General features: G+C 44.9%; 2 protein-coding genes across 10 annotated transcripts in view; one reads left to right on the forward strand and one right to left on the reverse strand.

Moving 5' to 3' along the window:
* Positions 1-4,135, reverse strand: part of alpk2 (alpha-kinase 2) — a 94,882-nt gene extending 90,747 nt beyond the window's left edge. For 2 of the 3 annotated variants that reach the window (XM_063042694.1, XM_063042695.1), the window contains exon 1: positions 3,213-4,044. The gene's annotated coding sequence lies outside the window, so the exon portion shown is untranslated. Of the gene's footprint in view, positions 1-3,212; positions 4,045-4,096 lie in introns of those variants that run through there. The other variant, XM_063042696.1, reaches the window with a different exon arrangement.
* Positions 1-23,790, forward strand: part of malt1 (MALT paracaspase 1) — a 166,084-nt gene that overhangs the window by 21,255 nt on the left and 121,039 nt on the right. For 3 of the 7 annotated variants that reach the window (XR_010017337.1, XM_063042698.1, XM_063042700.1), the window contains one exon: positions 18,180-18,459. The exons of 2 other annotated variants lie outside the window; for them this stretch is intronic. Coding sequence is in view for 4 of the 5 variants with exons in the window: in XM_063042698.1 (XP_062898768.1) it covers positions 18,308-18,459 (152 nt within the window). In the remaining variant the exon portion in view is untranslated. Of the gene's footprint in view, positions 1-17,923; positions 17,987-18,179; positions 18,460-23,790 lie in introns of those variants that run through there. 2 more of the 7 variants (XM_063042699.1, XM_063042701.1) reach the window with 2 other exon arrangements.

Raw genomic sequence — 23,790 nt, forward strand, 5'->3', positions numbered from 1 at the left:
TTCAGTGATGCTTAGATCAGCGGACTGTGAGGGCCATGGCAAAACCTTTAGCTTGCACCTCCTGAGGTCGTCCATTATGGATTTTGAGGTGTGTTTAGGATCATTATCCTGTTGTAGAAGCCATCGTCTTTTCACCTTCAGCTTTTTTTTTACAGATGGTGTGATGTTTGCTTCCAGAATTTGCTGGTATTTAATTGAATTCATTCTTGCCTCTATCAGTGAAATGTTCCCCATGTCACTGGCTGCAACACAAGTCCAAAGCATGATTGATCCACCCCCGTGCTTAATAGTTGGAGAGGTGTTTTTTTTCATGAAGTTCTGCACCCTTTTTTCTCCAAACATACCTTTGCTCATTGCGGACAAAAAGTTCTATTTTAACTTCATCAGTCCCCAGGACTTGTATCCAAAATGCATCAGGCTTGTTTAGATGTTCCTTTGCAAAGTTCTGACACTGAATTTTGTGGTGAGAACACAGAAAAGGTTTTCTTCTGATGGCTCTTCCATGAAGGTTGTATTTGTGCAGGTGTTTCTGCACAGTAGAACAGTGCACCACCACTCCAGAGTCTGCTAAATCTTCCTGAAGGTCTTTTGCAGTCAAACGGGGGTTTTGATTTGCCTTTCTGGCAATCCTACGAGCAGTTCTCTCGGAAAGTTTTCTTGGTCTTCCAGACCTCAACTTGACCTCCACCGTTCCTGTTAACTGCCATTTCTTAATTACATTACGAACTGAGGAAACGGCTACCTGAAAATGCTTTGCTATCTTCTTATAGCCTTTTCCTGCTTTGTGGGCATCATTTATTTTAATTTTCAGAGTGCTAAGCAGCTGTTTAGAGGAGCCCATGGCTACTGATTGTTGGAACAAGGTTTGAGGAGTCAGGGTATTTATAAAGCTCTGAAATTTTTTATCACCTGGCCTTTCCTAACGATGATTGTGAACAAGCCATAGCCCTAACAAGCTAATTAAGATCTGAGACCTTAGTAAAGGTTATCTTGAGAGCTCAAATCTCTTGGGGTGCCCAAGCTTTTGCATGGTGCTCCTTTCCTTTTTTCCCCCACTCTAAAATTGTATAAAACAAAAACAATACACTAATCTTGCTTAAAATGTTGAAAAGAATATTTCATCTTTAACTTTATGAGTTTTGGAGATCAGTTCATCTTCTACTCACTTAACTATTCACAGTAACAGAAATTTTGACCAGGGTGCCCAAACTTTTGCTTGCCACTGTATGTTACCATATACTACCGAGATTAATTTTCATACAGGCATTTACAGGAAAATAAAGAAATATGATGGAATTTATTTTAAAAAACTATACAAAAATAAAAACTAACAGATAACCGATGTGCAAAAGTTCAAAGTTCAAGTTATCAAAGAACATATGTCACCATATACAATCCTCAGATTCATTTTCTTGCGGGCATTCTCAATAAACCCATAATGGAATAATAACCATCACCGAATGAATGAAAGACCACACCAACTTGGGTATTCAACCACTGTACAAAAGACAAAAAACTATGCAAATACAAAAAGATAATAATAATAAAATAAACAATAAATATGAGCAATAAAGTCCCCGACTATAACTTGAAATGTGTCAGGATGGACTGTTCCTTGTTGGAGATGGCATTATGCCATATCTCAAGCACATATAGTCAGCCACTGGTGGTATGGAAACTGTAGTCAGGATTATGGAGGAGAACTCCCTAGGTAAATAGAATGGACAGCAATTGATCATTACATGTTCAAGGTCGGGGAACACGAGTTTGACAAAACCGCCACATCGGAGCACCACCAAGAGTCCATCATGAAACACATGCTTCCACCTTTTGCATTTTCCAAATCAGCAGTTTGGTCCATTTGGTATATTGAGAAGCCTTCTTGTTTGATGCTGTATCTGCGGTGCTAGAAGAAAGCCACGGTTCACTCAGACATAGAACACAGCAATCTCTCATTTCCCTTCGATATTCAATTTTGCCCTCATGTCCTCAGTTCTATCCTCCAGTGACTAAATATTTCCAATGCCATATTCAAGTTTGCAGACCCACACCATTGTCCTAAGCAGAGTCAGAGGTGGTGATGGATCAGCATATAGGAGGAAGATTGAAAATTTGGCTGAATGGTGCCATAATCACAATCTCTTACTCAATATCAGCAGGAATAAGGAGCTGATTATTGATTCAGGAGAAGGAAACCAGAGGTCCATGATCAGAGGTGGAGAGAGCTGTCAACGTTTCAGGTAAAGTTCCTGAGGAGAACAGCCTGAACCTTTTCTCGTTCCACAGATACTGATGGACCTGCTGATTTGTTTCGACAATATATCTAAACGGTCATGTCGCTATAATATTCTAGTAACCTTGCTTCTAACGGAGAGCGCAGTTAGCAGTGTTGCAATCCAAACATTAGAACGCCCGGCGCGCAAAGGTCCTGAGGTAAGACTGTGGACGAAATAAATTTAAAACGATAAAAATGTTTGCTAGATGGCGCGCAAAGTTCCTGAGGTAAGACTGTGAACGAAATAAATTTAAAACGATAAAAATCTGTTTGCTAGATAACGTTTCAGTTTGCAAAGTTGAGGAAAGAAGCAGACTGATCAACGGGCTGTTGCATCAGAGGTTTCACTCGTGTTCGGAGGCTAATTTGCCAGGATGGTCGATGTTTTCAAAACCACTCTAATTATCAAAGCACAAACAAGAGAAAATCCGCAGGTGCTGGAAATCCAAGCAACACACACTGAATGCTGGAGGGTCTCGGCCCGAAACCTCGACTGCACTCCTTTCCATAGTTGCTACCTGGCCTGCTAAGTTCCGCCAGCATTTTTAAATTGCTAATTATCAAAGCAGTTCGATTCCTGCGTGCATTGACTCAAGTATTGTATGACCTGGTCTTGTTTGCTTACATTATCACCTATTCGCCGTAAAATGTCACAAAGGTAGTTCTGCTAATCCTCCTTTGCATCATATTCCAAACTTTGCTACTTTAATATATGATGTTTTATTTTATGCACGTGCTATTTAAACTAATGGGAATACACGCATAGTTCGCAATGGACTACCTTAAAGCAAAGCCTCTGGAAATTTAAGCGCAGTTTTGCACGATTTTGCAATTAAAGTATTATTTTATAATAACAGGTTAAAGCAAAGAATTGGATAGTTTATATCTTTACATCTATGACAAAGCGGTGGCTAAACTCCCGGACATCTCTACGTACCGTTTTGTACTCTCCAAGCGATGAAAAATAAGATTACTGATCATACTTAATCATATACGATGTTCTGAAGGGCATTGCTCTATTTTTATGCCCTCCTCTTAGGAACTTGTAATTGACACTCCGCACACGAGCTCTGCGAGGTCTCACACGGATCTCAAGTGATACACAAATATTGGGCGAGAAGAGGTGAGCGGGATTAAGGACACTCGTCAGTATGACTTCAGGAGCAGCTGCTTATTCCGAAGAAATCAGCTCCTACCGTGTGATTTTGAACATAGAAACATAGAAACATAGAAAATAGGTGCAGGAGTAGGCCATTCGGCCCTTCGAGCCTGCACCGCCATTTATTATGATCATGGCTGATCATCCAACTCAGAACCCAGCCTTCCCTCCATACCCCCTGACCCCTGTAGCTCTTTTTCGTCTCCGTCTACACTCAGTGACTACTTTATTATGTACACCTGTATATCTGCAAATATCTAATCAGCCAGTCAGGTGGCAGCAACTCAATGCATTAAAGCATGCAGACATGGTCAAGAGGTTCAGTTGTTGTTCAGGTTAAACATCAGAATGGGGAAGAAATGTGATCCAAGTGACTGACCGTGGAATGATTGTTGGTGCTGGACAGGGTGGTTTGAGTATCTCAGAAACTGCTGCTCTCCTGGGATTTTCATGCACAACAGTCTCTAGAGTTTACAGAGAATGGTGCGAAAGAAATCCAGTGACCTGCTGTTCAGTGGGCAAAAATGCCTTGTTAATGAGAGAAGTCAGAGGAGAATGGCCAGACTGGTTCAAGCTGACAGAAAGGTGACAGTAACTCAGATAACCATGTGTTACAATAGTGGTATGCAGAAGAGCATCTCTGAATGTACAACACGTCAAACCTTAAAGTGGATGGAGTTCGGCAGCAGAAGACCATGAACATACACTCAGTGGCCACTTTATCCTGTATCGGAGGCTGTTGCAAGGTGGACGTGAATGGCGGACCCAAATGCACGACACAGACACTGAAGTACTAGGAACAGGACTAGGTTTATCAAGATAGCAAGGTGAGTCAGGAAGAAATGATGCTAGACATTGACACAGGCCCTGGACGAGACTAGGATTCAGGGCCTGGGCTAGGACTTGGACTAGAAAAACAGGACTAGGAACAAGGAGCCTGGTCTAGGAACACGGAACTCCGGAACCAGAGCCTGGACAAGGACCCAGAACCTGGGTCTTGGTTGGGACTCGGAACCGGAACCTGGGTCTAGGCTAGGACTCGGGACTAGGATCTTGGCAAGGACAGGACGTGGCTACAGGACAGGACGAGGTACCCCTGGGCTGGGTGAGGCACCAGAACTGAATGAGGACACGAAGTTCAGACTTGGACAGGGCTGGAACACGGCACCTGGACTTCGTCTTGGAGCACAGGAACACAGAGCCTTGGACTTGAGCACAGGAACACAGAGCCGGGACCCCTCCTTGGGAACAGGACTTAGGGCCGGGGCTTTACACAGAGTCAGGACCCCTCCTTGGGAACAAGACCTAGGGCCGAGACTCTTCTTTGACACAGACACTAAACACAAGGATACAAAGAGATAACTCCAAACTCAATAATAGATAGCTCCTTATCTTGGCGTGGCAAGGCTCAGGTCTCACTCTGGCGGTTGAACTTGACAGGGATACTGATGAAGTTGCAGACGGAGGTTTCAGACGAGGATTCAGATGGGAGGGGAGAGAGAAAACAGTCCAGTGACCAATCCCTGGCTTGCAGAGGGATTATGTGCCAGCCCGAAATGAGAAACAGGTGCCTCAGCGGAACTGGGGAAAGCCGGAAACCTGGAAAAGGATCGATGGACCGGACTGTGAACCGGAATGCGGGTCTCACGGACTGGACCATGACAGGGGCACCTAATAAAGTGGCATCTGAGTGTAAATGACAGGTGACTTCATATTTTTGTTTTGTTGTTTATATCTTTGTTTTGCTGTGGTTGCCTTGTTCAAAAGTTCAAGGGAATCCTGGGAGACCTCCAGCCTCCCTGATGGCCACATCTGCGCCAGGTGCACCGAGTTGCAGCTCCTCAGAGACCGTGTTAGGGATCTGGAGCTGCAGCTTGATGACCTACTGCTTATTAGGGAAAGTGAAGAGGTGATAGACAGGAGCTACAGGGAGGTAGTCATCCCTAGGCTATAGAGGTCAGAAAACTGGGTCACTGTCAAGAGAGGGAAGGGAAATGCCCGGATAGTGGAGAGCACACCTGTGGCTGTCCCCCTCAGCAACAAATATCTTGTTCTGGATGCTGTTGAGGGGGATGACCTGACAGGGGACGCCCACAGTGACCGGGTCTCTGGTACTGAGCCTGGCACTGTTGTGCAGGAGAGAAGGAGGGAGAAGAGAAATGCGGTAGTCGTAGGGGATTCCATAGTCAGGGGAATGGACAGGAGATTCTGTGAGCCTGATAGAGATACCTGCATGGTGTGTTGCCTCCCAGGTGCCAGGATACGGGATGTCTCGGATCGGGTCCTGAATATTCTGAACGGGGAGGGTGAGCAGCCAGTTGTCTTGGTACATGTTGGTACCAATGACAAAGATAGGACAAAGGAGGAGGTCCTGAAGAGAGATTTCCAGGAGTTAGGAAGGAAGCTGAGAAGCAGAACCTCCAGGGTAGTAACCTCGGGATTGCTACCTGTGCCACGTGCTAGCAAGGGCAAGAATAGTAGGATCAGGCAGATGAATGCGTGGCTGAGAGACTGGTGTAGGGGGCAGGGCTTCAGATTCTTGGATAATTGGGATCTCTTCTGGGGGAAGTACGACCTGTTCAGAAAGGACAGGTTACACCTGAACCCGAAGTGGACCAATATCCTGGCGGGAAAGTTTAATAAAGCTGTTAGGGAGGGTTTAAACTAATTTGGCAGGGGGATGGGAACCGGAATGACAGAGCGGAAAAAGGGGAAAACAGAAATAAATCTAAGATAGTGAGCAGTAAAGATGTCAGGAAAGACAGGGAGGTGATGGGGCAAATTTGTAGCCATTGGAATGAGTTGCAGTGCAATAAAGTTGCAGTGAAATCAAAGCAAAAAGTATCAAATACTGGTCTTCAGGTGTTATACTTAAATGCCCGCAGCATAAGGAATAAGGTGGATGATCTTGTTGTACAGCTACAGATTGGCAAGTATGATATTGTGGCCATCACTGAGACCTGGCTAAAGGATGCATGTCTTTGGGAGCTGAACGTCCAAGGATACATGGTGTATCAGAAAGATAGGAAGGTAGGCAGAGGGAGAGGCATGGCTTTATTGGTAAGAAATGATATGATATTAAATCATTAGAAAGAGATGATATAGGATCGGAAGGTGCAGAATCTTTATGGGTTGAGCTGAGAAATAGCAGGGGTAAAAGGACTCTGATGGCAGTTATTTATAGGCCTCCAAACAGCTGCAGGGATTGGACTACAAATTACAACCGGAAATAGAAAAGGCTTGTCAGAAGGGCAGTGTTATGATAATTGTGGGGAATTTTAGCATGCAAGTGGGTTGGGAAAATCAGGTCGGCACTGGATCTCAAGAGAGAGAATTTTTAGAATATCTGCAAGATGGCTTTTTAGAACAGCTTGTTGTTGAGCCCACTAGGGGATCGGCTATACTGGATTGGGTATTGTGTAATGAACCGGAGGTGATTAGAGAGATTGAGGTGAAGGAACCCTTAGGAGGCAGTGATCATAACATGGTTGAGTTCACTGTGAAATTAGAAAAAGAGAAGCCAAAATCTGATGTGTCGGTATTTCAGTGGAGTAAATGAAATTACAGTGGCATGAGAGAGGAACTGGCCAAAATTGACTGGGAAGGGACACTGATGGGAAAGACAGCAGAGCAGCAGTGGCTGGAGCTTATGCGAGAAGTGAGGAAGGTGCAATACAGGTATATTCCAAAAAAGAAGAAATTTTCGAGTGGAAAAAGGATGCAACTGTGGTTGACAAGAGAAGTCAAAACCAAAGTTAAAGCAAAGGAGAGGGCATACAAGGAAGCAAAAATTAGTGGGAAGACAGAGGATTGGGAAGTTTTTAAAACCTTACAAAAGGAAACCAAGAAGGTCATTAAGAGGGAAAAGATTAACTATGAAAGGAAGCTAGCAAATAATATCAAAGAGGATACTAAAAGCTTTTGCAAGTATATAAAGAGTAAAAGACAGGTGAGAGTAGATATAGGACCAATAGAAAATGATGCTGGAGAAATTGTAATGGGAGATAAGGAGATGGCAGAGGAACTGAATGAGTATTTTGCATCAGTCTTCACTGAGGAAGACGTCAGCAGTATACCGGACACTCAAGGGTGGCAGGGAAGAGAAGTGTGCGCAGTCACAATTACGACAGAGGAAGTACTCAGGAAGCTGAATAGTCTAAAGGTAGATAAATCTCCCGGACCAGATGGAATGCACCCGCGTGTTCTGAAGGAAGTAGCTGTGGAGATTGCGGAGGCATTAGCGATGATCTTTCAAAAGTCGATAGATTCTGGCATGGTTCCGGAGGACTGGAAGATTGCAAATGTCACTCCGCTATTTAAGAAGGGGGCAAGGAAGCAAAAAGGAAATTATAGACCTGTTAGCTTGACATCGGTGGTTGGGAAGTTGTTGGAGTCGATTGTCAAGGATGAGGTTACAGAGTACCTGGAGGCATACGACAAGATAGGCAGAACTCAGCATGGATTCCTTAAAGGAAAATCCTGCCTGACAAACCAATTACAATTTTTTGAGGAAATTACCAGTAGGCTAGACAAGGGAGATGCAGCGGATGTTGTATATTTGGATTTTCAGAAGGCCTTTGACAAGGTGCCACACATGAGGCCACTTAACAAGATAAGAGCCCATGGAATTACAGGAAAGTTACATACCTGGATAGAGCATTGGCTGATTGGCAGGAAACAGAGAGTGGGAATAAAGGGATCTTATTTTGGTGGGCTGCCGGTTACCAGTGGTGTCCACAGGGGTCTGATTTGGGGCCGCTTCTTTTTACGTTGTACATCAACGATTTGGATTATGGAATAGATGGCTTTGTGGCTAAGTTTGCTGATGATACGAAGATAGGTGGAGGGGCCGGTAGTGCTGAGGAAACAGAGAGTCTGCAGAGAAACTTGGATAGATTGGAAGAATGGGCAGAGAAGTGGCAAGTGAAGTACAATGTTGGAAAGTGTATGGTTATGCACTTTGGCAGAAAAAATAAACGGGCAGACTATTATTTAAATGGGGAAAGAATTCAAAGTTCTGAGATGCAACAGGACTTGGGAGTCCTCGTACAGGATACCCTTAAAGTTAACCTCCAGGTTGAGTCAGTAGTGAAGAAGGCGAATGCAATGTTGGCATTCATTTCTAGAGGAATAGAGTATAGGAGCAGGGATGTGATGTTGAGGCTCTATAAGGCGCTGGTGAGACCTCACTTGGAGTACTGTGGGAAGTTTTGGTCTCCTTATTTAAGAAAGGATGTGCTGACGTTGGAGAGGGTACAGAGAAGATTCACTAGAATGATTCCAGGAATGAGAGGGTTAACATATGAGGAACGTTTGTCCGCTCTTGGACTGTATTCCTTGGAGTTTAGAAGAATGAAGGGAGACCTCATAGAAACATTTCGAATGTTGAAAGGCATGGACAGAGTGGATGTGGCAAAGTTGTTTCCCATGATGGGGGAGTCTAGTACGAGAGGGCATGACTTAAGGATTGAAGGGCGCCCATTCAGAACTGAAATACGAAGACATGTTTTTAGTCAGAGGGTAGTGAATCTATGGAATTTGTTGCCACGGACAGCAGTGGAGGCCAAGTCATTGGGTGTATTTAAGGCAGAGATTGATAGGTATCTGAGTAGCCAGGGCATCAAAGGTTATGGTGAGAAGGCGGGGGAGTGGGACTAAATGGGAGAATGGATCAGCTCATGATAAAATGGCGGAGCAGACTCGATGGGCCGAATGGCTGACTTCTGCTCCTTTGTCTTATGGTCTTATGGTCAAGTTTAATGTCAGAAAAATGAATACAATGTACATCCTGAAATGCTGTTCCTTAGCAAAACATCCACGAACACAGAGAAGTGCCCCAACGAATGAACTGCAATTAAATGTGAGAACCCCAAAGTTCCCCCCAGCTCCCCTCTCCTACATGTAAGTGGCAGCAAGGCAATGATACCTTCCCCTCCCCCCCACCTCCGTCGCTCTATTGCAGTTGCTGCTGTTTGTATTGTTCTCTGTTTTGTGGTGTGTTCAACATTGTGAACATACTATTTTGGAGCTGGAATGTGTAGCTGCCCGCACCTCAGCACATCCTTGTTTGTGCTGGTTATTAATGCAAATGACACATTTCACTGTGCATTTTGATAAATAAATCTGACTCTGAAACTGAACATTTTGTATTCTGGTCCGCCATCTCAGACATTTACGCCACACACTGCATCCGCAAAGCAAACAGTATTATGAAGGACCCCAAGCACCCCTCATACAAACTCTTCTCCCTCCTGCCATCTGGCAAAAGGCACCAAAGCATTCAGGCTCTCACGACCAGACTGTGTAACAGTTTCTTACCCCAAGCCATCAGACTCCTCAATACCCAGAGCCTGGACTGACAACAACCTACTGCCCTCTACTGTGCCTATTGTCTTGTTTATTATTTATTATTAATTATTGTAGTGCCTGCACTGTTTTGTGCACTTTATGCAGTCCTGGATAGGTCTGTAGTCTAGTGTAGTTATTGTGTTTTTTCTTATGTAGTTCAGAGTAGTTCTTTATATTGTTTCATGTAGCACCATGGTCCTGGAAAGCGTTGTTTCATTTTTACTATGTTCTGTACCAGCAGTTATGGTTGAAATGACTATAAAAAGTGACTTCACTTGACACACACTCACACTCATGTACACACATACAGATGGGTTACCCATGTGCCAGCTCTGGTTGTGTTGTGGGATTACCTTTCCTTCCATTCTTATCAACCTGCTACCAATTAACCTCACTTTCTGAAGGGCGAAAGATTATCCTAAAACAAAACAGCGAACAGTTCTGATCTGTGTAATGAAAAACAGAAAGATCTTCATTTTTAATTTGTCATTTGAGCAATTTCAAGTTCCTGGGCGTCAACATCTCCGAGGATCTAACCTGGGCCCAACATATCGATACAGGTACAAAGAAGGCATGACAACGGCTATAACTCATTATGAGTTTGGGGAGATTTGGTATGTCACCAAAGGTGCTTGTAAATTTCTAAAGGTGTACCATGGAGAGCATTCTAACTGGCTGCATCACTGTCTGGAATGGGGGCTACTGCACAGGATTGAAAGAAGTTGCAGAAAGCTGCGAACTCAGTCAGCTCCATCATGGGCATCAGCCTCTGTAAAATCTAGGACATCTTCAAGGAGTGATGCCTCAAAAAGGTGTCGTCCATCATTAAGGACCACTATCACTCAGGACATGACTTTTTCTCATTACTACCATTAGGGAGGAGGTACAGAAGCCTGAAGACACACACTCAATGATTCCGGAACAGCTTCTTTCCCTCTGCCATCTGATTCCTAAATGGACATTGAACCCCTGAACACTAATTCACTAACAAGAGAAAATCTGCAGAGGCCAGAAATCTAAGCAACGCATACAAAATGCTGAAGGAACTCAGTAGGCCAGGCAGCATCTATGGAAAAGAGTACAGTTGACGTTTCAGGCCGAGACCCTTCAACAGGAGTGGAGAATAAAAGATGAAGAGTCAGAGTTAGAAGTTAGGGGGAGGGGAGAGAGAAACATAAGGTGCTAGGTGAAACTGGGAGGGGGAAGGGGTGAAGTAGAAAAGATTGGATATGGCAGAGTTATTTCCCATGTTAGGGGATTCTAGGACAAGAGGACACGACTTCAGGATTGAAGGATGTCCACTTAGAACAGAGATGCAGAGAAATTACTTTAGTCAGAGGGTGGTAGGTCTGTGGAATTTGTTGCCATGGGCAGCTGTGGAGGCCAAGTCATTGGGTGTATTTAAGGCAGAGATAAATACGTTCTTGATTAGCCAGGGCATCAAAGGGTATGGGGAGAAGGCAGGGGAGTGGGGATGACTGGAAGAATTGGATCAGTCACCATATGCAACCCTAAGATTCATTTTCTTGTGGACATACTTAATAAATCCATTAATCATAATAAAATCAATGAAAGACCGCACTAACAGGGCAAGCCACCATTGGAGATCTTTGTCTTAATGCAGTCCCAAAGACAACAGATTTTGCAGATGTTGGAAATCCAGAGCAACATGCACAAAATGCTGGAGGAACTCAGCAGGTCAGGCAGCCTCTGTGGAGGGGAACAGACAGTTGATGTTTTTGGTCAACCCCCATTCAACAGGACTGGAAAGAAGGAGAGAAGAAGTCAGAATTAGAAGGTGGGGAAAGGGCGGGGGTACAAATTGGTAGACGATAAGTGAAGCCAGGTGAGGGGAAGGTGGGTGGTGGAGGGGTGATGAAGTAAGAAGCTGGGAGGTGATAGGTGGAAGAGGGAAAGGGCTGAAGAAGAAGCAATCTGACAGAAGACAATAGACTATGGGAGAAAGGGAGGGGGCAGAGCAGCAGAGGGAGATAACGGGCAGATGAGGAGAAGAGAATGGGTTAGAGGGGAGCCAGAATGGGAAATGGAAAGAGAGAGAAGGGGGAGGGGGAAGAAATTACCAGAAGTTAGAGAAATTAATGCTTATGCCATCAGTTTGGAGGGTAGCCAGATAAAATATGAGGCATTGCCCATCCAGTCTGAAGTTGGTCTCATTGTGGTAATGGAGGATGCCAGAGACCGACATGTCAGAATAGGAATGGGAAGTAGAGGTAAAATGAGTGGTCACCTTTTGCTATGTCTCTAGGCAATGAATTAAGCCTGGTTTTGGCAATAAACATCAACATTTCCTTGCCATCCGTGGATACTGCTGGATAAGCTGAGATCCTCCAGTATTTGGAAGCAATGTTTTGATAAGTTCAGAACAATTTGGACAGCAATAGTAGAATTAACTGTTATTATATTAACTGGGACATAGTCCACGTAAATGGTTGTGGGAAATAGAAGTTGCTAATTGCATGTAGGAGAAAGTAGTTCACCAGCATGTAACAAGACCAATGAAAACATGTTAGGAAACAATAAACACAAGAGATTCTGCAGATGCTGGAAATCTGGAGCAACTCACACAAAATGCTGGAGAAACTCAGCAGGTCAGGCAGCATCCACAGAAATGAATAAACAGATAACTTTTCAGGCTGAGAACCTTCACCTGGACTGGAAAGGAAAGGAGAAGAAGGTGGCAGGAGGGGAATGAGTACAGGCTAGAAGGTGGGTGGAGGAGGAAATAAGAAGCAGGGATAGGTAGAAAAGGTAAATCACCTCACCTGGTGCCCATCCTCCTTCCCTTTCTTCCATGGTCCACTCTCCTCTCCTATCAGATTGCTTCTTCCCCAACTCTTTACCTTTTCTACCTGTTTGAAGAGGCCACTAAATGTATTTCATAGTTCTGTCACCATTGCTGGTTTTCCACACTCCTGAGAGATTCACATCACCACACCTGCACCACATAAAAGTCTGTGGTCCCACACTGAGCTCATCAACCACCTCAAGACCACAACACTGCAGTCACCCTCAGGCCCAAGGGACTGCCCAAGAGAGAGAAGTGGGAAAGGGAAGCAGAGTCTTACCAGGGGGCAAAGGGATCTGCACTGACTTCATGGTGGCAGAGTAGCATAGTAGTTGGCACAACGCTTTACAGTACCAGTGACCTGAGTTCATTTAGCGCCACTGCCTGTAAGGAGCTTGTACATTTTCCCGTGACTACATGGGTTTCCTCCAAGTGCACTGGTTTCTTCCCACCATCCAAAGACGCACCATTGGTAGTTAATTGGTCATTGTAAATTATCCGGTTATTAGGGAAGGATTAAGTCAAGGGATTGCTGTGTGGTGTGGCCTGAATGGCCAGGAGGGCCTAATCTGTGCTGTACCCTATAAGCAATAAGAAATTTAAAAACTAAATTAGCTGTGCAAGCAGCAAGAAAGAGCATGTGACCTCTATGAGTGCTTGCTATTTTGGACAATGCAGTTAAATTTGCTGGTAAAAGTCTGCAGTTATTTAACATCAATGTTTTACTAATTAATAGCTTTGACCTAACAACATAAAGATCAGTCATAATACATGATTGTTCTTTGTCCATTACTTGCACTCTACTATTGTTCTGTTCTTAAAAGTCTATCAATATTCTCCCCACATTTACAAATTCTATGTCAACTATAAATTTTTAAATTATTTTCTATACCCACAAGCACAATATCTTACAAAGATCAAAGTAGGATGTTTGCTTTTAATTTTTCTTTTTCCAAGTATGGTTTATTTTGTGATTACAGTACCACAAAATACAATATTATGGTACTAAGCTTCATGATACACACAACTTACAGTTTCAATGTACCCATGGATACTGAGGGCTCCTTCTCTAGCAACACACAGGCATGCATGTAATCCTGGAAGTACAGGCAACCACCCCAGGCAGTACCAATAGATCAGGGGTTCCCAACCTACCACTCAGTTAATGGTAGGGGTCTATGGCATAAAAAAGGTTGGGTGTCTATTGTGGAGTCTAGCGTTGGCTATGTAGCCTACCTAGTCTACCCTACTGCTGGATATGCAGACAGCGTAGCCTGCCCAGACAATGCTATTTCACTCAGTCTTACATTGAATTTGGAGTATTTTGTGGCACAACATTGGTGGATCTTTCCAATGGGTTAAGGAGCCAACTAAATGTAGCACGGAATGCAAAAGCATATCGGAAGGCAGGAGCCATTCCTGCCCAGGTGGACCATACGTTTTACACCACATTTGAGGTCTTGATGTTTAAATAGTTCTTTTTGTTAGTTGGCCAACAGTCTGTTACTGAACTGAAGGTGTTTGTGAATTTCATCCTTAATATCTGCCTTCACTGATCACTTAGTATCTGTCTTTCCTGAGATATGAGAGATGGTTCACATTTTCCATGATCTTGTCATGAACCTTAATTACCAGCAGGTAGTGATATAACCTGAAGGTTTATTAGTGGGGGACTTTTGCAGTGTGGAAGTTAAGTACGAGTGGAATTTTTTTTGAGGAAATAACAGGCAAGGATAGACAAAGGAGAGTCAGTGGATGTTGTTTACTTCAATTTTCAGAAGGCCTACACACAAGTCAACAGTAAGGAAAGCAAATTTTGAGAGGTTAAAAGCAAGGATATAATGCTGAGACTATATAAGGCATTAGTCAGACCACACTTGGAGTACTGTGAGCAGTTTTGGGCCCCTTATCTAAGAAAGAATGTGCTGGCATTGGAGGGGGGACTAGAGGAGGCTCAGGAGAAAAATACCGGGAATGGAAGGGTTCACAAATGGCATACATTAGATAGTGCTGGGCCTGTACTCACTGGAATTTAGAAGAATGATGGGAAATCTCATTGCAACCTTCGAATATTGAAAGGCCAAGAGACAGTAGATGTGGAAAGCATTGGAGAGTCCTGGACCAGAGAGCACAGCCTCAGAATAAGATATCCTGATAGAACGGAGATGAGGAGGAATTCCTTTACATAGAGGATGGTGTCTGTGAGTATTCATTGCTACAGACAGCTGTGAAAGCAGGGTCATTGGGTATACTTAAAGCTGAGATTGGTGGGTTTGTAGTTAGTAAGGGTGTCGAAGTTTATGGGAGAAGGCAGAGAATGGGGTTGAGAGTGATAATAAATCAGTGATGATGGAACAGCAGAGCAGAATGGCTTGATGCTGCTCTTATGTCTTATGGTGGAGGGCACAATCTCTTATCTGCTTCACTTAACAAGAACGTTAATTAAGAAAAGATGGTAGACGTTATCTGCATGACCTTGATAAATCAGTTGGCACATTACTGTATGCTGGCCCAGCTCACCTGGCATTCAGGGTGAAGTCAATTGGATTCGACATTGGTTTTGTGGGAGAAGCCAGAGAGTGGTTGTTACAATGGGGCGTAGGGAGCAGACCCAAGAGCAGGACACAGGCACGGAGAGCGGGTTAGGATTTTTACACGGACTTGAACCTTGACTAGGACTTTCGGAGCCTGGACTTGGACTTGACTGGAACACGAAGCCTGGACTTGGACTTGACTGGAACACGGAGCCTGGACTCGGACTTGACTGGAACACAGAGCCTGGACTCGGACTTGACTGGAACATGAAGCCTGGACTTGGACTTGACTGGAACACAGAGCCGGGGTTCGGAACTTGGACACGGACACGGAACCTGGACTTGGACTTGGACACAGAGACAGACAATTTGTATCGCGGCTCTGAGCAGTGGCAAACGGCCTGCAATACTCAGCCAGACACGAGACAACAAAAACAAACAATGACAGACAATTCGTATCTCGACTTCGGGTAGCACATGAAGCAGCAAACGGCCGGCAAAACTCAGCTGGACGGCAGGCTCCTGACTCAACCCAGGAACTGCGGATGACAGGCTCTCGACTCGACTCATTCTCGGCGGCCCAAAACGAGCATAGCCGCACTGCTGAGGTGACGAACCAGCAGCGAGAAGATGAAAGCTGGAGTCTTTATGCTGCTGGTTCGAATGAGGATCAGGTGCCTTAATCAAGGAGCCCAATGGAACACAGGGAAAAAGAAATTAACTGAAATGAGGAGTCAACGGACTGGACCATGACAGTGGTAGTAGATGGTTGTCTCTTTGAATGGAAGACGCTGATTACTGGTGTGCCACAGGGATTGGTGCTGGGAAATCTGAGGGGGAACTTCCGCACTTCAAGGGCGGTGCAAGTTTGGAACAAGCTGGCTATGGAAGTGATAGATGAGGGTTCAAATGTAAAACCAAAGGGAACTTTGGATAGGTACATCGGTGGGAGGGTCATGGATGTCACAATGGGGCATTGGGAATGGACCCAAATGCAAGACACAGGTACTGAAGTACAAGGAACAGGACTTGATTAGAGTAGGGACGTGACAGGATACAGACAAGGAGCAGGGACAAGAATGCAGACTTGATCTTGGACCCCGAGCTAGAGACTGGACAAGGACCCAGAACCTGGGTCTTGCCTTGGGCTCGGGCCCCAGAACCAGGCAAGGACATGACATGACTACAGGACTGGAGGCTGGGGACGAGAGGCTTGAGCTTGGAGACAGGCTGGGGTCTTGGGTCTTGAGCTTGGAGACAGGCTGGAGTCTTGGGTCTTGAGCTTGGAGACAGGCTGGGGTCTTGGGTCTTGAGCTTGGAGACAGGCTGGGGTCTTGGGTCTTGAGCTTGGAGACAGGCTGGGGTCTTGGGTCTTGAGGCTGCAGGCTGGGGTCTTGGGTCTTGAGGCTGCTAACTCGGAGGCTGGAGCTCAGAGACAGACTGGGAACTGTACATCAACATAGAGCTAGGACTCATCCTTCAAAAAGCTGGGACTCACCTTTAACACAACACCAACATGAGACAGGACAGTACATAGACATAGAGCCGGGACTTATACTTAGACAAGCCAAGACTCAACTTCTTCTCCACACCAAGGTGGGACAGGACCATCCATCAGGTAACGGCAGAACAGCCGGACTAACCCAACGGAGGCAAAGGCAAGACAAGACAGGTCCCCCCACAGGGCAACGGCAGAATGGCCTGACTTACCCCACAGAAGTGAGGACAAGACAAGACAGATCCCCCACAGGGCAATGGCAGAACGGCCTGACTTACCCCATGGAGGCGTGGACAAGAAGAGACAAACACCGAAGAACGACAGACAGTCCATTCTCTGCATTGGGGTTGCTCCGAGTCGCAGTTACGGCCAGCGACCTAGGCTGGTTATGGAAACAGCCGGATCCCTACCTAGCTCGGAGTGGCTGACGGCCACTCAGCTGGCCCAGGAAACGGCCGAATCCATACTGCAAAGACAGCTCCGACTACCGACAGCAAGGCTCCATGAGCGATGGTTCTCCAACGTGGCCTAAAGATGGCAAGTGGCCGCTCTATCCTTCCACTGGCAGGTTGCTCCCAAGGAATCTTGACAAGACAAACCAGCAGCCCACAGTCGACCCCAAAGCCACTTATATTCCAAGCCCCAAGATGGGAATCAGGTGCTTATGATTAACCCAACCAAAACAAAGGACAGCTGGACGGCCCAGAGTCCTGAGTCCACGGACCAGACCGTGAACCAGAATGCGGACTTCACGGACCGGACCATGACAATGGAAGGATATGGTCTGAGTGCAGGAAGATAGAACGAGGCAGAAGATCAAGTTGGCATGGACTAGATGGATCGAAAGGCCTGTAGCGCTCTGTGACTTCCCAGCAGCTGAAAGAGAACAGGATGTCTTTGTGGTATGACCCTTCAATGATAATTTCCTGAGATCACAGCTGTGAAGAATGGGTGACTAGGTCACTAAAGTGGAAAATGCACTAACGCCTATAGTTCCTGAAAAACAGAGCAGGGTTAAGTGCCACATCCTTATTGCTGGAGGAACTCAGCAGTTCTATGAAAATGAATAAAGAGTTTCTGGCCTGGACTCTTCATGAGGAAATCTGCTATTGAGTGCTTTGGAGAGCGTTGTGAAACGATTAGGAAGATTGCCGAAGCTGTTTTGATGCCTGAAGAACGGAAAAGAAGAATTTCCAGACCAGATTGCTTTTAATGAAATGAGAACTACAATTCCCAGCTGCCTTTGTTTGTGGGTCTATGCTAATAGTAAGTGAATCAGCTCGGGACCAGGAAGTGTGGTCCACCGGTAGTAGGTGCTTTCGCGGAGAGTTTCGCTTCTTGTGCTATGTTCTGCTGTGGTCAAAGGGTGAGTGTGATGGCAGCCAGAGATGAATGGGCTGGGGCTTTAATACTGTTAAACACAGCAGCCAGACCAGAGTGGGATAGGGGATACAGTGCTTGATTTAGAATAACTTTTTGAGTTTGTTTTTGATTTCAGCAGTTTTAAGTTACCAAGTTTCCAGTAAGTGTTACACATTGCTTTGTTTTCGCTTTAAAAGGTGTCCGATCGCGGCCAGCCTTTGAAGGGTGACTGGGGGTGTTGTGTTCATCAGGTGCCGTCTCCCTCCTGAGTGGGCGAGAGGCAGCCCGCGGGTAGAGGCGGGCTCCTTTGCGCTGACTCGCCGCGATGGCAGAGTCGGTACCGCTGACGGCGTCAAACCTCAACAGCGTTAGGGAGAACACGCTGAGGAAGATCAGCGACCTGCTGGACAAGACCGACAGTCGCGGCTGGAGGAAGCTGGCGGAAATCGTGGGAGCTGACAAGCGTTTCAGGCTCAGGTATAACAGTGACCTTTGTTCTACCTTTCACAAAGAAACTTCAAAAGGAAACCGCACATGTTGGAAATTTGAAGCGTTAACACTCTACTTCCGCAGATGCAACCTGTCCTAAACACAAGAGATTCCGCAGATGCTGGATCTCTTGGGCAATACGCCCAAAAACTCAGCAGGTCAATAAACAGTCGATCTTTCGAGACCCTTCATCACCCTCACCCTCTCCCTTCCCTTCTCCTTTCCTTGCCAATCACTTCTCTCTCTCGTGCCCCTCGTTCTTCCCTTTCTCCCACTGTCCACTCTCCCCTCCTATCGAATTCCCTCTTCTTCAGCCATTTGTCTCTCCCACCTGTCACCTCCCAGCTTCTTATTTCAGCACCCCCACCCCCACCCCCACCTACCGATCATACCCTCACTTACTTTCATTTATCATCTGCGGGCTTGTACTCCTTACTCAACTGACACCTTATTCTGGCTTCTTCCCTCTTCCACTCTAAGGTCTTGGCCTAAAATGTCGACTGTTTATTCCCCTCGTAGATGCTGCCTGACGTGTAGAATTTCTCCAGCATTTTGTGTGTGATACCACTTACCCTCCTGAGTTCTCTAAATATTTTCTGTTATTTTAACAAGACCTGAGGGTGACTCAGAGATATAAGAAGGAAATGTCATAGAGTCACAGAGAACCTCTGCACAGAAACAGCCTAACTAGTTCATGCTGAACTATTAATCAGCCTGTTCCCATTGACCATAACTCTCCAAACCATCCCATCCATGTACTTATCCAAACTTATCTTAAATGTTAAAATCAAAACTGTATCCAACACTTCACCCACAGCTTCTTCCACATTCTCGCAATCCTCTGAGTGAAGATTACACAGAACATACAAATCTACAGCACATTACAGGCCCTTCGGCCCACAATGTTGTGCTAACCATGTAACCTACTCTAGATAAAAGTTGCTGGTGAACGCAGCAGGCCAGGCAGCATCTCTAGGAAGAGGTACAGTCGACGTTTTGGGCCGAGACCCTTCGTCAGGACTAATTGAAGGAAGAGATAGTAAGAAATTTGAAAGTGGGAGGGGGAGGGGGAGATCCAAAATGATAGGAGAAGACGGGGGGGGGGGCGGGGGATGGAGCCAAGAGCTGGACAGTTGTTTGGCAAAGGGGATATGAGAGGATCATGGGACAGGAGGCCCAGGGAGAAAGAAACGGGGGGGGGGGGAGCCCAGAGGATGGGCAAGGGGTATAGTGAGAAGGACAGAGGGAGAAAAAGGAGGGAGAGTAAAAGAATGTGTGTATAAAAATAAATAAATAAATAACGGATGGGGTATGAGGGGGTGGTGGGGCATTAGCGGAAGTTTGAGGAGTCAGTGTTCATGCCATCAGGTTGGAGGCTACCCAGACGGAATATAAGGTGTTGTTCCTCCAGCCTGAGTGTGGCTTCATCTTGACAGTAGAGGAGGCCGTGGATAGACATATCAGAATGGGTGGAATCCATAAAAGCAACTTTTATGTGTGTTGCTTGAAATTCCAGCATCTGCAGATTTCCTCGTGTTTGCGTTTTTAAACCAACTCTAGAAACTGCTTAGAATTTCCCTCCCGCATAGCCCTCTTTTTCAAAGCTCCATGTACCTATCTAAGAGACTCTTAAGATCCTATTGTATCCGCCTCTACCACTGCCGCCAGCATTGCATCCACACACCCATCATTCTCTGTGTGGAAAACTTACCCCTGACATCCCCCTTGTACCTACTTCCAAGCACCTTAAAACTATGCCCCCTCCTATTAGCCATTTCAGCCCTGGGAAAAAGCCTCTGGTTATCCACATGATTAATGCCTCTCATCATCTTATACACCTCTATCAGGTCACCTCTCATCCTCCATCACTCCAAAGAGAAAAGGCCAAGGTAACTCAACCTATAACCATAACTTAACCATATGGCATGCTCTCCAATCCAGGCAACATTCTTGTAAATCTCCCCTGCACATCCTTCCTTAGTGAGATGACCAGAACTGAGCTTCCCACTCATGTTCCCAATACACATTTCACCTTTCACCTTTAACCTATGACCTCCAGTTCCAGTCTTGCTCAACCTCAGTGGAAAAAGCCTGCTTGCATTTACCCTATCTATACCCCTCATAATTTTGAATACCTCTATCAAATCTTCCCTCTATCTTCTATATTCTAGGGAAAAGAGTACTAACCTATTCAATCTTTCCTTATAACTCAGGTCCTCCAGTCCTGGCAACATTCTTGTAAGTTTTCTCTGCACTCTTTCAATCTTATTGATATCTTCTTCATCATCTCAACACAGATGACCTCCCCCCACCCGCCCCCCAGGGCTGTGTACATTGTCATTTACACTTGTGTACTGGAAATGACATTAAACATCTTGAATCCTTCTTCGAGGTAGAACATATGAAAGCTGGAAAGCACATAAACATGTATCACTGGCTCAAGGACAGTTTCTATTTCACTGTTATCAGACTCTTGAACAGATCTCTTGTACAATAAAATGAACTCTTGATCTCACAATCTTCCACGTTATGATATTGCACCTTATTGAATTGAATTGACTTTATTCCTTACATCCTTCATATACATGAGGAGTAAAAATCTTTACGTAACGTCTCCGTCTAAATGTGCAATGTGCCATTTATAACAAATAGTATGTACAACAGAATAGTCAATATGACATAGAAATATGTCCACCTGGACTGCACCTTATCTGTAGTTGTTACGCATTATTCTTCTTTGCTATTGTTTTGCCTTCTACACCTCAACGCACCGTGATCTGTATGAACCGTATGCAAGACAAGCTTGTTTTGCCAAGTACATGGATGGGAGGGATATGGAGGGCTATGGTCCAGGTGCAGGTCAACAATGAACCGGAGGGCATAGGTTTAAGGTGAGAGGGGAAAAGTTAATAGGAAATTGAGTGGCTAGTAATTTACACAAGTTTAAGCTCAAGCTTAATTATCATTCAACCATACATGAGAAATACTTCGCAAATTTTTCTATAGAAGTGCTTTGCCATTGCCTTCTTCTGTGCAGTGTCTTTACAGGACTGATGATCGCAGCTATTATCAATACTCTTCAGAGATTGTCTAGCCTGGCATCAGTGGTCACATAACCAGATCTTGTGATATGCACCAGCTGCTCATATGACCATTGACCGGCTGCCCTTCTCCCATTGGCTTCACGTGATCTGATTGGGGCGGCTAGGTAGATGATACACCTTGCCCAAGGGTGACCTGCAGTCTAGCGGAGGGAAGGAGTGCCTTACACCTCCTTTGGTAGAGACATATGTATCTCCACCCCACAATAACAGCTTTAAAGGAGAGTTGAACAGATTCATGGATAGGAAAAGTTTAGAGGTTTTGTGCCAAATGGGACTGGTTTAGATGTGCCATCTTTGTTGGCACAGCCCAGTTTGGACAAAGGGCATGTTTTCATGCTTTATAACTCTTGGATTGGAATAAAGGATGTATGTGTAATTTCATAACTATGCAAAGATATGGCTAGAGTGTACTTGTCACATCATCTGTACTTCTGGATGTAGGATATATTGACCTGGACAGAGTATAACAAACATTTACCAGAATGATATCTGGATGCCAAAGCTTAAAAGATATTAAGAAGAGATAATGTAAGTTGCTGCTTTATTTGCTTTTGTTCGTTTTATGAAATGTGGGTGTTGCTGATTATTGTCCATCCCTAATTGTCCTGTGACTTGCTTACCATTTTGGGTCTCAGGAACAGTGAAGGGGATCTGTGCTATTTTAGCTCATTGTAGAAATGTTGAGAGATTGCAGAGTTCTGAGATGCAGAAGGAACTGGGTGACCCAGTGTATTATTCTCAAAAGCTTGGTATGCAAGTATAGCAAATAGTTGAGAAAGTAATAGCATTATTTTCTATGTTTCTATGTTTCTATTATTTATTGCGAGGGAAATTTCATATAAAATTAGGCATGATCGAATGGTGGAGCAGATTCAATGGGCTGAATGGCCTAATTCTGCTGCTATCCCTTATGGTCTGATGGTCTTCTTTAAAAGTAGGCAGGTTAGGTTTAAGACATACTGGACAAAGGTGAGACCATACGGTAATGCCGCAGTTAGTGTAATGCTAATAGAGCGTCGGCAACCGAGGTTCAATACCGTCACTGTCTGTAAGGAATTTGTGTGTTCTTCCCATGACTTCATGGGATTCCTCCAGGTGCTCTGGTTTCCTCCCACAGTCCGAAGATGTACGGGTTGGAAGGTTGATTGTTCACATGGATGTAATTGGGCTGCCCAGGCTCAGTGGACCAGAAATAAATAAATAAGCTTCTGGAAATCCATATGCATTATTTGTTTCCGTACTTCAGGATGCCAAGATGTTGCAAGCAATTTTGAGAATGCTTACTAAACTGACCATTGGAATGTACGGTTTGTTTCATGCAGAAAGGTTTGGTGTAGTCCAGTGGGAAGGGACTTGTTTGAAATACATTACCTTCCATAGAAGATCATGAGAGTTCCTGACAGTTTGGAAGTAAAGAGGATCTAGAATTAAGGGATAGTGTTTAAAGTAAGATGATGCCCATTTCAGCCAAAGATGAGACAAACCATTTTGTTTCAGTCTTTGGAACTCACTATTCCATTTTTTGCACTAGTTATTTATTTTTATAATTTACAGTAATTTTATACCTTTGCACTATGCTGCAAATTTTACATCATGTTGCTTACTTACTGCCTGTTACACACTAGCATTTAGGGCAGCAATGAAGGTCCGCCATCTCTGTCTGTCCCTGGCCATTTTCTCTGTTGTGCCCCAGCTGTGGTTCAGGGTCCTCCAACGTGCCAGTAGCTTCCTCTCGGTTTTCACTACTGTCAGCCATGCAAGTCCTGGGTGGGAACTCGGGAATGTCGTCCCACACAGATATGGAAGGATTCTTCATTGCTGTTTCCAAAACAAATTTTTTGTCCAATCAGGACTGATAGCCCTGATTGGCCAGTGGACCACTCTTAGTCTGTCCTCAACCCTTTGACCTGTGTGGCACGGGTGACTTTACCAAGAGACAAAGTATAAAGCCCTGACTCCAGCCGACATAGCTCTCTGGGTCATTGAGGCACGCAGGACTCCAAACCCTACATCAAGGTTGTGATCCACTTGGAGGTTTACATCATGTAAGTTAGTGATAATAAGTCTGATTTTGCTTCTCTTTTCCTCACAGGACACAGGGCCCTGTTTGAATATTTTTAAGGCAAAGGTAGATAGATAAGTGATAAAGAAGGAATTGAAAGATTACCATGGGTGGAGAGCAGTGCAGAGTTGAGGTTACAGTCTGATTGACCAT

This window comes from Mobula hypostoma, chromosome 3, assembly GCF_963921235.1.
Source record: "Mobula hypostoma chromosome 3, sMobHyp1.1, whole genome shotgun sequence".
Classification (NCBI taxonomy): Eukaryota; Metazoa; Chordata; class Chondrichthyes; order Myliobatiformes; family Myliobatidae; genus Mobula; species Mobula hypostoma.